The 15,086-nt window shown below is 37.8% G+C and overlaps 1 protein-coding gene across 1 annotated transcript in view; it reads right to left on the bottom strand.

Annotated features, from left to right (window-relative positions):
* ITGA8 (integrin subunit alpha 8) overlaps positions 1–15,086 on the bottom strand; it is a 109,949-nt gene that overhangs the window by 28,876 nt on the left and 65,987 nt on the right. Inside the window, exons 22-25 of the mRNA XM_061468371.1 lie at positions 14,371–14,450; positions 10,396–10,476; positions 5,015–5,120; positions 2,993–3,151 (exon numbers count right to left, since the gene is read on the bottom strand). Coding sequence (XP_061324355.1) covers positions 2,993–3,151; positions 5,015–5,120; positions 10,396–10,476; positions 14,371–14,450 — 426 coding nt within the window. The remainder of the gene's footprint in view (positions 1–2,992; positions 3,152–5,014; positions 5,121–10,395; positions 10,477–14,370; positions 14,451–15,086) is intronic.

Here is a 15,086-nt window from a genome sequence, read left to right as displayed (position 1 = left end):
CTCAGTGCCTTCAGAGAAAGATAAGCTACATGAAAGCCCCTAAGTAAGAGTCATCCTGACTGTGCAGAGGTTTGATTTATCTTTGTGGAAGAAACAAAAAAACACAGAGGAAACCTTTCTACAAGAGAAGAAATTCAGCAATGGGGAAGAAGACACTGCTCTAACTGAAACTGAACCATCTAAGTAATTTCAAAGGGGAAATACCCAAGCATCCTAAGAGAGTTAGGCTCTGAAACCCAAGAAGAGCCATGCATATAATGTCCTTAGACTTATTCGGGAATTTGAGCCAGCCATCCTGCTGTTTATACAAAACCTGAAGGAAGTTGTCTCTGTATCGTTTTCCCATCTGAAGCAATAGATAAGCATGACATATTTGAAACCTGATTTGTGTATTCATGCTGTTCAGTGTTTTGAAAAACTGCAAATAAGGATGTTTAAATTCTTGCAATAATGATTGTGCATCTACAGCCATATTCTACTAAGACAAATGGAACAATATTTCATTATTACAGGAAGATTTCTCACAAGCCTCATAAGAATTGAGCCTTGTTTACGTAACAGATGCAATCATTCACAAGGAGGAGAAGGAAGAGCAAACTAAAAAAAAAATAAAGCAATAATAACCACCAAAAATACATTGCCTGAAAATGCCATAAGAATTGTGGCACTATTCTACTTAGGACCTCTGCCCTCCTGACAGTAATGCTCTCATCTCAGCTTCTTAATTGAAACTTAGAGCACAGTGACTAGGGAGGGATGAAATCCTTTTCATGTACTTGCAACATGATCTGCTTTAATAATGTATTTGGTAAACATCAATTTTTCTGTATTCTTGTAAGTATATATTGCAGTTCTGTCTCTTGCAGCTCCTGTGGTTGTGAGCAATCTCCTTCACTCGAAAGACGTCTGCACTGTACTAAACTCAAACTCCTCTTGGTATGCAAAAGACGTATAATACTTTTAGCATTTGGAACACAGCTCTCTCTGCAAGATGTTTAACAGGCTACTGGTTAAACTCGAGAAGTGGTGTTTACTCCAGAAGTGTCTGGAATCAGTTATGCTTAATAAATTGGATACCTTGTTTTTGATGGAATAATATGTAGAGCTGTGTTTTGCTAAATTTTCTGACTTGGAGCCAAACCAAGTTCTTTTGGGGGGATCTGCCATCACAAACATAGATCTTAAAACAGGCTTGTAGACACTGCTGTATCAACACTTCAACTGAGGAGGCTGCTACTAGGCTTCCTTCCCCTTGTTACTGTTTCCTCCAAACTCTGAGATCTCCAGCTCTGCTATAAAATAAGAACCATGTCCTTGGAAGAGGAAGCAATTTGGGCAGTATACAATACCTAAGAATAACACTTACGAAAAAATAGGCAGAGGAATTTTCTCTTTTTTGCTGGTATGATTAAAATAATTACACAATCATTTCCAAGTAGAAAAACCAAAACCCTTTCATGTTGCTGACAAAGTTGCAACAATTAGAGTTAATACTGATTAAGCCATAGAACAGTTGTAGATTATATGAAGGCTTTTATCAAGTGGCAGTACATGAAAACTTCCATTTCTAGAGTATATGCAGAATGCAGAATTCCAGTTGATAGCTTTACTTCACAGGATATTGAAAGTATGTTCTTTGAAAAATTAAAATCATTAACACTTTAAGACAGGTAAAAAATACATAGGCTTCTAAAACGACTCCCTGTCCTGGGTTCTACAGATTATACTGTCTCCTACAATGCTGAACCTAAACATAATATAAAATATCGCATATGATATTAATACCTGTGGGGAGCCTACAGGGAAGCTCAGGGCTGGAGCGTTTGTCCTGCAGGGAGTGGATAAGGGACCAGTGCTTGTTCAGCCCAGAGGTGAGAATGCTTTGAGTGGACTGAAGCTGTTGAAGGGAGAAGGCTGTCACAAAAATGAAGCCAGGTTTTTCACAGAGGTGCGTGGTGGTATGATGACAGGCAATGGGATAAGTGGAAACAATAGAAGTTCAGACTGAATGTTGGGAAAAACCTTTTCCCTGTAAGGGCAATCAAGAAGCATCAAAATTTGCCCAGGGAGGTTTTGCAGCTTCCATTCATGTTTTGTTGGTTTTTTTTTTTTTTTTAAAGACCAGACTGGATAAAGCCCTGAAGAATCTAGTCTGATCTTACAGCTGATCCTGCTTGAGTAGGATGTTGGATCAGAGTACTCCTAAGGTCCCTTCAAACCTGAATTAGCCTGTGATACTGAAAAAAACCAAATCACTATGCAAATAATTTGTATCACCATGTAAATTATATGTATAGGAATAAAAACCTAAAATTGTGTTACACCCTTTAAAAATACTGCTACAAAACCTGGTGTCTGTCTGCTGTCTATTAAATAAACAGCTCCAAGAAGTTAATGTCCTTCAATTTAATGATATGACATTATTGGGCTATAAAGGATTTTCCCCACTGCTAACAGGTTCAGATGTAAGACCTTTTGATAAACAAACCACTGATAGGCTGTATCAGACTCAACTGAAAAGGTATGCGCATCCCTTGACATGACAAAGGTTTATGTCACTTTCGGGAGATCATCCACTGAGCACCTGATGTGCAGATGACTTTCTGAATTAATATACTCTTCAGGACACAGGAATTCTTAGGATCTCATGAGAGCTGAAATATTTTGTGTCAGATATTCAAAGCCGTGTTATAAATGACTGTCAAGGAAAACCCTGCAGATTTCTGTTTAAAAAATTACCTTGTATCTGTGGTACTGAATTGAAATACAAGTTTCTCCTGATAAGAAGAGAACAAAAACCAAATGCATACTGTGCAACACATCTGCCAAACTAGAAACATTATAGACTATCTGTAACTTGCTTCTTAACCAGTTAAAATGGTCTTATGGTAACTGAAAAAAATCCACAAAAGCTTCATCCTATTGTGAATTGTAGGCAGAAAAAAATCAAGCAAAGTGCAGACAGGGATGGAAATAAAAGAGGCTGACTTACCTTTATTTGCATTGTATTAATAGGAGAGCTGGTTTGACATTGCAATGGTCCATGTGTCTGAATATGAAGAATATAAAGCAGAAATTCTTCTCGACTGGACACAGGCCAACCGACATGGAGAACTGTATTGTTGATGGCACTTGGTCCTATGTTGTGCAGCTGCCAAACAAATATCATCAGCAATTTCCAAGGCAGTAAACAGCAACAACAAAAAAAACCCCGCAACCACTACTTAGACATTTTCAAATTCCTAGTGTTCGCAGCCTTGAAGTACTTTGGGAAAGATGTACAGATTATTAATATAATTTTACTGATGGAAAATCTGTGGCAGATAGGGGAAAGGACCTCTCTACATTTGTTACAAAGCCAGTGGCAATCTAGGAAAACAACCTTTTCTGCTTGAGTCAGTGTTCAAGAAATCCATCACCTTTCCCACTTTCTTCTACATATGAGAAAACTGAAATTACCTAAAAAGGCACAAAAACCCCAAATCAAAATATACTAGCAAAATACACTATACAAATATATATACAACGAACCTTAACAGAACGTACTTGAAAATAGCTGAAACTTCAGGACATGAAAGAATCGCATTTCAGGGTGCAGAAATAGAAGGTATAGCAGAGCTTAAACTAATTTTTGTGGTTAAGAAAGAACTCTATTTTCAACATTTCTCGGTTCAAATTTCACCAAAAGAAAATAAGGAAGTAGTTTTCCTAAAGTAACATCCCCAGACATTATTCTTTTCTGGGAAAATGGATAAAGATAGAAATAACAGAAATTAAAAAATCTGGGCTATTAAAAAAAGTTTTATTAGATCAATTTACAATTTGAAAATAACTGATAGCCACAGGAAATTTGGATATGTGTTAACACTGGGCATGAGAGCTAAAGAAGCAGAGCACCATGAAGCTTTACTCAAAATTTCTAGAGATGTTGAGAACCTCCTTTTTTGAATGTGTAGAATTTTTGTGACTGATAAGTTTTACTTAGAACTGAATAAACCCCACTTGCAATCCTACATCTTCTCCAGTAAAGGGTTTTTGGGTGAGTGTTTGGCCTTTTTTATGCTTTGCTGATATCAATAAGCCATGAAAGTGGTTTAATCACTGTAACTAATCACCGTAACTATTTTAAGGTGTCTTTTTTAATACATTTGAAGTCACATATATAGTTCCACAAACTGCCCAAATGCTTGAGACAAGAAGTTTTGTTAGAGAATTTTCAGTTTAGAGAATTATGTTAAGAGGAGGAATTCACAAATAATATTTTGCATTTTACAGTCTAATTCATTACAGTTTTGTATGAGTCATGCAAATTGCAATGTTAAACTGTTGATGAAGCTCAGTTGCTCAAGAGAGTGCTAGTTTGTGAATTATAACCATACGTGAAGCACTCTGTTATACCCCCTATAATAGAAGTCATCCATCAGATTCCAAAGATAGTTTTTATTCCATGAGGTTTACTCAATGCACTTTTTTCTAACCTGAATGCTATTCTTTCAAATGAGGAATCAACCACAGAAAAAAACCCAACAGTACAAGGCAGAAATACGTATACTTCAAACATTAAGAGTTATTTTCAACTGAGCATTTTCTGAAGAATGACATAACAAGTTATATGTGTGTGTAAAGGGCTTCTTTCAGTTAGCTAAATATTACAGTAAACTTATTTTTTCCTGTGCACAACACTCACAGCTTTCAATGAGAAACCTGTCAAATAACTGAAAATGTTTGATTACAATGAGCCTTTAAGCACTCTTTTTTGTTATTGTCAAACACCCAAAATGTTTACAGATCCCTTAAATGTCAAAGGCAGTCTCCTAGCATAAACTAATATCTCCTTCACTAACATGAACAGATACCAGGGTTGTGAATTCTCAGATTAAATTTGGTCATGTGCTAAAGTCAGAATGTTTACATTTGTGGCTTTATATAGTTTCAGATAAAGACAATAAACCAAATCCATTAGGATTTAAATGCGTGCAGCATGAGCTCCTAGGGCAACAAGTATAAATCTTACCTCATAAATGTGTTCTACTAAAGGACCGAGTTCTTCTTCTTTTGTAGGTTCCTCTTTGGGTTCCCAGTTGTGAAGCGGCAAAATAATTGTTGGGGGGTGAGACACTCTGTAATATATAAAACAAGTAACTTGTTTTATAACAGTGTTGAGCTGTATTACTTTTAGAAAAAAGTCAAGATCATTACAGAAACCTGAGCCCTTAAGGGCATTTTATTTGGGCATGCTTATTAGAATTAGGTGAGGTGAACAATACAATGCTTCCATAAAGTACTACCCAGTCCTTACAGACTACTGAGCGTGCGTGCATTTAGTTTCATACTTCCTCTGGTGAATGGTCCTTTCCAGACGAGGGAGTGACTCTTTACTTAAAGAATGCAGTCCATCACACATTTACATCATTCTCACTGATGAGGTATCTGAATATATTATCCACAAAACTAGAGTAATGATACATAATGCATTTTTTCATTTCCATTTAAAGCCCGTATATGTTTGATGCTATGCGTCTTCCTTCCCTGCAATACATTTTTAGATATTTAACTGCACTGACTGTAAATTCCATAATAACCTCTGTTATTATTCCTTTTAATACCCTTTCAAAGTAATCTATATCTCATTTTACAAGCAGAAGCTCATGTTTCAATCTACTGAATTAAGAACTGGAGCCTGAAATAGTGCTTCAGGCTTCCCATTTGCTTTGCAAATGAAGTAGCAGCTAAGGCATTCCCTGGAAAACTATTGCAACTCACAACACGAAAATCAAACATAAATGAACAGTGACTTAATATTTGACATCTGTCTTTCTGCCTGCTATTTTATTTTTCCTTTCCTTCTCTGTCTGACCTCATGAAAGGACCAAGTGTCTCATGTTAACAATTCTATTTGAATCACAAGCATTTTCTTCCCCATAAAAATTGAAAGTTCCTTGGAGGGGTCCCATTCAGATGCCAACTTTAACCTTATTCTTTTATTGTGAAGTTGGGAAATCAGATCCCAATAATTTCTTTTAGCATGGTAGGTGAGCTCTGGCACAGAAGTCTGCCATCTGCTAGTATTGAAAGTAACTCTTGGTGCTAAAACAGTAAGAATTACCCTTTCTTTACAAGGCTCAACTCTCATTGTTTTGCTGGTTTCCAGAATCTTTAATTGAAAGAAAAGCTGTAAAATTTCAATGTTTGTTCTGCCAAAGCTGAAAGTTTGCTGACGGAAAACTTTTAAAAAAAGAATTGCTAATGAGGGGTTTTGTTGTTTTGTTCCCAGCATATAACATTTACCTAAAATGGACTTCTGTCCACCAATATTAATTCACTTTCCCTTGAGTCTCAACAGAGAAAGCACCGCTGCAGATTTCTCCTTGAAGAAAGAACAGAAGACTGGATGGTTTGGTTGCAAACACTGACGTCTTAAAATATTTCAGGAAGAAACCAACTGTTCTTGCTTCCAGCTTTTATGTCATATGCAATGAACGAAATGTGTTATAGAAATGTTTGTAAAGATTACAGCTTCTCAAAGCAGCAAGGGATCCCACAGAAGAACAACTTAATACAATCCAGCTAAAGTACAACTCTTTATGAAATTTAGGGTATCATCTTCGAGTATCCTGCTAACTCCAGATACTTCCTCAGACTTCAAAATACCAGCAGTTTGTACTAACAAGTATGCCAGAGGACAAATTTACAAACCAAGCCAAATAATAAAGGAAGTGAAACATATTCATTACAAGGTAATTTCTGATAAGGTACTAAGCCTACTTAGCTTGTTATATTTCACAAAAGGATGTGAATTATTAATTGTTGTTGGAGAACAGGAACTTTCATGTGTTGTTACAAAAGCCAAGACACAGAGAACCTTAAGCTATTGCAAAAATTTGCAAACCATAAACTGCACAGACAAAAAGAATCATGCATGAGGCTTCAAAACCCAGTGTTTCCTATTACACTGCCTGTACATTATTTTTATCCACAGAATTACAAAATGCAAAGTGTAAATGTAGACTTTCAATTGAAATGATTATAAAGTATATAACAACATTTACTTAAAGTAATTTTCTAGTTATTTTGATGACCTCTGCTACTGACCTTAAAGTAGCAAGATCAGGACAAATAAAATGAAATCCTCTCTTTTGACTTTTCATATTGCATGTAACTGAGTATATTGTTAACATCTGAATGACTTTTAGACAAGAATTTTTCCTAGTCTTTTAGGTGGCAATAAGAAGTCAAACAAGGCCACTGAAAAATAAGATAAAAGAAAGTATATTCTACAGAAAATGCTTATGTGGGTTACGCAATAAGAATTCTGCCAGCCACAAATCCTCCCAGTCCAAATCACTACCTGTATCCCCCATTCCTCTAGTACTATTTCAAAAGTGGGAAATAACAACTATAATACTCTTGTATTTTTACAGGAAAAAAAAGATCAGCAGGATAATCAAATCTTAGTTAACAGAGCAACTGCTCATTGAATGAACTACCTAATGAGTCACTCTAAATTTCTTTTGAACAGGATATTGAAGAACACTTCTTTCTTTCTGATAGACGCAGTATTTGCTTGGGTCCACTGTGCAAGTATGTGTACATACCCACAATTTGATAACTACTTACCTTTCTTCAGTAAAATGTACAATGTTTTCAGTATCACTTTGTGCAACTATGCAGAGCAGTATGGAAACCAATGCAAGATATTTTCCAGTCCAAATGTGGACACAGTTTCCCTTTTATTTTTATCTAGGAAATTGTGAGCAAATTGTTCCCTTGGAGCTGTATGCTTTAACATCACCGAGTAATTAGCAAAATCTGTCAACAAAGCATTTGGGAATTTTCCTTTGTACATGCATGCTAGAGTTAATAAGAAAATTAAAAGACTTAAGAGGAAAGGAACTGGAAGTCATTCAGTTTAATAATACCTCTGTATTTAATGACCTGTTTCTTAGCACTGCAGGCAGCAATTCAAGCCACTTTTTCCACTTGTGAGCATGCTCTTTTTAAGAACGTAGGATGTGTTGGTCATTTCATTCATCTATTTACCTATTACAGAACTTTTCATTAAAAACAATTCACTGTAGCACAGAGAGAAAATGACAGAAGCAAAAGTTTCTCCAAAGTTTGCAAAGAATACAAAAAGTTTGTAAGATTTTTCTACGAAAGTGATAAGCCACCTCACTGACAGAAAACCCACAACAAGCCAAACAACAAAACCAGAATTCACAGCACTGAAGCAGCCCTTACTGAGAAGTCTTTTGTATGTATCCATAACCATTTCACTGATGCACTGAAACTCCAGGAAGTCCTTAACCTGGGCATCCACCCATGGCAACATCTAGCAGTTGCTGGCTCCTAGCATTCTCTCACACAACTGCAGCCCACCAACTAACCCCTATGATTCCTATTTCCTCAGCCTCTATTTCTCTTTCTGCATTATCTTCCCACTCATTTTGTATTTTTCACCTCTTTTCCTATGCAGCTCCTTTCTCTAGATCACCACTAACTATGGAAAGTGAAATAATACTCTCGTTTCTCTTTGTTAAACATATCATCTTTCAACTGCTCCTTTTCAGAAATACAAGCATCAACATATATCTACACAGTCTTTGAGTGACTTCCCATCTAACTCTGGCCTTAGTGTTAGCCTTCTTAACCTGGAAAACACTGACAAAAATGTGATGAAAAATACTTTCAAAATCTCCCTGGTTTAGATTGACTTTTAGAGCAGAAAACATGGTTTCTGTGATCTGCAAAATAACTTGACCCTGCTCATGAGAAGCAGTCGAAGTTTTGTTTTAGAAGTGATAATAAATGGATTTTTATAAATCCATATGAACATAATTGCATTTTTTTTTACACCAAATGTAGCCCATTGAAGTGCATAATGTAAGAGACATCTACCCCTCTTGCACCAACCAGCCTCATGGCCTGACTGTGGGAGTGAAGCTAGGCCGTGTATCCCCCTTCTTCCCTCGCAAAGCTGAGGATGGTTAAGGTCCAGAGCTATAGTTTGAGAAAAGGAGATGTAGGTAACCTGAGATCCCAGACAAAAAGCATTTTGGGCAATTATTTACTTTAAAAGCACATCCTGCTGACTTCCTCCAGGATACCAGAATAGAGTGTAGTTCCAAGATTTTACAGGGTAGTCTGACATTCATAGAATCATAGAATTATAGAATTGTTTAGGTTGGAAAGGACCTTTAAGATCATCAACCATTAACCTAGCATTACCAAGTCCACCACTAAACCGTTGTCCCTAAGTGCCAGATCTGCATGTCTTTTAAATATCTCCAGGGATGGTGATTCAACCACTTCCCTGGGCAGCTTGTTCCAATGCTTGACAACCCTTTCAGTGAAGAAGTTTTTCTTCCTAATATCCAACCTAAACCTCCCCTAAGGTCCCCCCTGAGCCTCCTTTTCTCCAGGCTAACCAACCCCAGTTACCTCAGCCACTCCGTGTAAGACTTGTGCTCCAGACCCTTCACCAGTTTTTGATGCCCTTCTCTGAATTCTCCCCAGCACCTCAGTGTCTCTCTCCTAGTGAAGGTCCCAGAACTGAACACAGTATTCAAGGTGCAGCTTCAACAATGCTGAGTACAGGAGGATGATCACTTCCCTAGTCCTGCTGGCCACACTGTTTCTGATGCAAGCCAGGATGCTCTTGGCTTTCTTGGCCACCTGGGGACAAGCTGGCTCATGTTCAGCTGGCAATTATCACCTTATGCACTTCATAGTTTCCAAAACCAAGCTGTATGTGAGAATAGAGATAGAAATCATATCCTGTGCTTGTTCAGTTTTGGCATCCCATGTGTCAGTGGACAGGCACCTGTTTTAGATGGAAATGTAAGAATCCTACAGCAGTAGCTGACTGACCTCTTGTCATAGCTCATTCCTTTTTAATCCTTTCTCCAAAGGCCTCACCCTACTCCCTATTACTATATAACTTGCTATAATGTGTTTCATCCTTCCATGCATAAAAGCAGAAGATTCTGCTTTGGTATTCAGAATTAAGTGCCTAAGCAGACCTACACATATGAACAGGTATTTTGCATGAGCAACTTCAATACATAATTTGAATTCTCAGATAAAATGTTGGCTCTGACTGGTGTTATGACTGTGTGGGTTCTACAGCATACTGCACTTGAACAGATACTCAGTAAATTTATTGGAGTCCATGTGAGTAGTCTATCCCCGCATAACCTGGTAAATCCTTAGTAGCCCCATCCTACAAGTCTAGTAGGGATGACACTACCTGGGAATTCACAGACATTCTGGATGAATAAGGTGTTTGAGATTATAATGTGCCAAAAGATTCACTACAGGAGATTATTCTGTGTGGAAAGATTTAATAAAAAAAATAGTTGCTACTGTTATGAATTGAAATTATTAAATACTTACCCTCTGATCTGTACTTGAGCTGCAGCACTGATGTTGATATGGAGGTTAACTAAATTGCTGGTGGGATTAATCTTGTTAGAACTGTAAACAAGGGTTGAAAAAGGTTAATTAGCAGAACTCTAGAATGTTATAAATACAGCACTGAATATCACAAAGGCCTGAAATGAGGAAGCAATGCCATTGGACATATTACAGCATTGGCTAGGTATCACCACCTTTCAGTCTTGTAGGACGCTGGTATTTCACTTTGATACTATTTGAGCTCATCACATGTTTAATAATCAACTCAAGCTTCCTTTGAAGAATCCTATGCATGAATATGATGTAAATTTATTTAGCTCAGAATATCATGTAAATTCCTTGTTCAACTTGGCTATCTGTATGGACAGGAGCATCTTAATAGCATACAAGGGTGTTTCATGCATTGGAAGAAAGCAGTGTTAGCAAACAAGATAGGCTTTGTAATGAAAAATATCTGATTTTATGATTCTCCAAACCTGTGACTTCTGCATGACAGTCTTTGAAGAACCAAAATAAACTGTTTCTTTACCTTTATTTTCTCTCCTCCTCTATTCAGAGAGTGTTTACAATCTTAATCCCACTTAACAGTGAAAACAGATCCCTATGTATAAAGCCTAGTGCTCTTACTCAGTTTGTTGACTTCTTGCAAATTCTTACAGGTAGTTTCTCTTACATCAAAAGGCCATCTCGATGACTATAGCCCATTCCTATAAAGAAAGTTTTCCAGGTTCATAGTCATGAAGATAGTGAAAATAAATAATTACAGATTAAAAATTTATTTAATTATGGGATTAATGATCCTAAATTTGGAGGTTTTTTTCCAAGCAAGTATGGAAGTACTTCCTTGCTTCATGCAGACCAAGTTTCTGTTGCTGTCACAGTTTACTGTTATCACATCTGGGTAGCATCAGTCAAATGGAAACATTCAGAGGAGGCCAGCATTCCCAGAGACTGACTCCTGAGGAGTAAAGGGCAATACTGCTTTGATCCAGGCTTTCTGGTTACAGATTGCTAAAATTAGGAGCAGCTCTAATTTGTCTGTAAACTAACGTAGATTCCCCTCAAATATAATTTGAACTTTTGATATAATCCTCTACATCCATTGCTTTGAGTACAAAAATACAGAAGTTGTTTTAAGTGTAAAAATGACTATACCATGAATTTGCTAGAATAAACTGCTCCCCAGTTTGTATAATTGTGCTATTTTCCACAGAATTTAAATACAGATTTTGATCATATATATTACACATTCAAAACTTGTTTGTAGTACATGATATTTTGTAAAGAAGAAATAGTTTTAATAAAAGTGCAGGACATCTCCCTTCTTTAAGGGGCATATAATTGCATAGAAAAATGCACATCAGGAAAAGAATCAGATTTCAAGACACTACTCAGCCTCTTACTTATTTCCTTTTGTCGTGGTTTAAGTGCACTCAGTAACTCAGACCTGCGCAGACCGCTTGCTCACTCCCCTCCTTCCTCCCCACCCAGCTCCCGGAGGGATGGGGAGTAGAATCCAAAGAATGTAACTCCCAGAGGTTGAGCTAAGAACAGTCCAGTAACTAAGGTATAACACAAACCACTGCTGCTACCACCAATAATAATAATGATAAGGGATATAACAAGGGAAGAGAATACAATCGCTCACCACCCGCTGATACCTAGCCCAACTGAGCAGTGAATTCACCCTTCTGGGTAACTGCCCCCAGTTTATACACTGGCCATGACGTGCTGTGGTCTGGAATACCTCTTTGGCTAGTTTGGGTCAGGTGTCCTGTCTCTGCTTCCTCCCGGCTTCCCCTCCTCCCTGGCAGAGCATGAGACTCAGAAAGTCCTTGGTCAGACTAAACATTTGAGCAGTAACTAAAAACATTGGTGTTATCAGTGCTGTTCCTAGGCCGAAAGTCAAAAGCACAGCACTGCACCAGCTACTAAGAAGGAGAAAAAATGACTGCTACTGCTGAACCCAGGACATCTTTAAGGAATGAACTTCAGTCTGGCAAACCAAAATATTTATTTTCCACTTTATGTTTTGAAGCAAATTAAAGGTCTTTCTTTTGAATAACTTGGACCAGGACACAAATTCAGACATCACCTCTGCTTCCCTTTCCTTCCATTTAGGTGATTTCCTGTTTCTGCCGTATGGATTTCTGTTTCCTTTTTCTTTTAAGATTGTTTTACCTGTTCACTAAGGACACAGATATGCACAAACTGTAGTGGTGCTTGAGAATGAATGTACAAAGCAGTGAGTTTTAACTGCATTGTACATTCTTTATGAGAAAAGTTCTACTTTTTTTTTTTTTTTTAAGTAAAAACACTGGTGTGTCCTTCAGCATTTTGATATCAGTTTGTGGAAACTGTCCTTTTTGGTCACCCAACATATTTCCTCCCTTTACATTTTAGTGAGTCACACGCAGGGAGAAGCATGAGATGTTGCTATTTCCTGAAGTTCAGACTTACTCCTTAGTACAGCTTTCTCAATTTTTCTACAAAAGTAACCTACTCTAACTCTTATTATCTGGACAAATCTAGCTACTCAAAAATCTCTGAGTGTCTCCAATTTCATAGTATGAAAAGGGTAGCGACAAGAGCCTCCAATACCCATTTAAAACTGTATTGCTTGCATTAATGCCCTGACAGTGAACAGTGGTATGGACATGGGACCTGAAAGCTAGATATAGAAGCATAGAATCACAGAATAGTTAGGGTTGGAAAGGACCTTAAGATCATCTAGTTCCAACACCTGTGCCATGGGCAGGAACACCTCACACTAAACCATGCCACCCAAGGCTTTGTCTAACCTGGCCTGGAACACTGTCAGGAATGGAGCATTCACAACCTTCCTGGGCAACCCATTCCAGTGCCTCACCACTCTCACAGTAAACAATTTCTTCCTGATATCCAATCTAAACTTCCCCTGTTTAAGTTTTAACCCATTACCCCTTGTCCTGTCACTACAGTCCCTAATGAAGAATCCCTCCCTAGCATCCCTATAGCCCCCCTTCAGATACTCCTATCTTGTATCTCTCTCTGGAGGAGTGCATACATGATCTCCAGCTCACCAGCCAGACCCCTGGAGAGGGCTGAGGCCTGACCCAGCACCTCATTGTCTTCTGTGGCACTGTTGTGCTGTTTCTTAGTTCCTGCACTTCCCTTCCTTCAAGGGTTACATTATGAAAACACGACTTAAACATTTTAAGTGTCTCAGTTATTTACCACAGTGAACATGATCAATGCCTTCATTAAAGGCCAGACATTAGCAATTAAGTCTCTGTATATGGGGCAGGAGGGCACACCAGGAACTCTGGTGTGCATTTGTGGAGGACATATGGAGCAGAAGCCTTGCCACCTACTGAAGATGTTTGTTCTTGCTGTTATTCTAGAGCATCCTGTACTGTGCCTTTTTTGTCCCTGTGGAGGAAGTACTGCTTGCTGTATTCTCCAGCAGTAATATTTCAGTCCAACAAATGTGGAGGAAACTAATGGAAAAATGACAAAGGTTCACCTGAAACCATCAAACTGAAACCATTTTTCTCTCTACATGCCAGTAAATCTGTTGAGCACATTTTAACTGCTCTCCTTTTATTTTCTGAACTGTTGTGAAGAAGTGGCATGTCTTTTTATTTTCAGAGCATGATACGTTTTTAAATACAGAACTTTGTTACAAAGTGATCACTGTTCATTAATTCTGAAGTGGAAAACAAAGTGTAAACTTGGCAAATGTGTAGAAGATCCTTGGATCACTGACTAAAATCAGTCTGAATTTCAACAAAATAAAATCATCAGAATAACTCTAAGACTAAATAAAAAAAGCTAACAAGGTTCCAACTCTACAAAACTTCCTGAAGAAAGCTACCATAGGAAAGCCTGTGACGTAACTACTGACACTAAAGTGATCTTATACATTAAACTTCAGATATATATAGGAATTCAGAATTTGATAAAACATCTAACCTTTTTATTTGCAGCTCAAAATTGATGCTGAAATCTGCATTTTCAAAATGCTGAACGGAAAATCGAATGCCTGTAGAGAACTGAGAAAGAAATAAAACAACAGGTTACTAACAATGGTTGATCTCTCCATATCAAGAAAGCAGTACTGTTCAACATTTAATTTCACAGACCTGTATAGAATACTGCTGCTTTTTAAAATCAGTATGAAGTAATATCATGTAGTTGTTTTCAGGAAGAAATACCATCCTGCCAGCGTATGTCACCAGATGGAAAATTTGGCTGGACAGAGGAAAGATCAAGAGCAACAGAGAAGTATGCTCCCAAGAACACAGCGGTGGGCCCTTCTTCATCCAGATAGTCTTTGCTTTACTTTGCCAAGTCAAAAGAAAGTAATAGCTGTCTGGCACCTCCCATCCCTGCCTCCATCTGCGCGTGCCTTTATCCATGTCTCCAAGGCTTCCTGCTCCTCCTGTTGTCTGTAACTGGGACATATGAGCTGCATGTTTTAGGTGTTGCGGGGCTGACTGATGACTTGTTTTTCTTGAGCAGTAGCTCGATAGCTTAGTTTGATTTGGTTTGAGTTTTTCATTGCAGTTCAGTTAAGAGGAATACAACTTCAAAGTATTTGCAGGTCAGCTTGTCACCTTTGTAGTCATTACACTTGTAGTCGTACACTGAAGGTAGACTACAGAAGGTAGAGGGTAAAATACAGTTCC

This window comes from Pezoporus flaviventris, unplaced genomic scaffold (genome assembly GCF_033815535.1).
Source record: "Pezoporus flaviventris isolate CSIRO_AGI_PZ_B2104156 unplaced genomic scaffold, CSIRO_AGI_Pfla_v1 ptg000047l, whole genome shotgun sequence".
NCBI classification, from domain to species: domain Eukaryota; kingdom Metazoa; phylum Chordata; class Aves; order Psittaciformes; family Psittacidae; genus Pezoporus; species Pezoporus flaviventris.
Note: the sequence above shows the minus strand (reverse complement) of the source record. Positions and strands in the feature narration are given on the sequence as shown.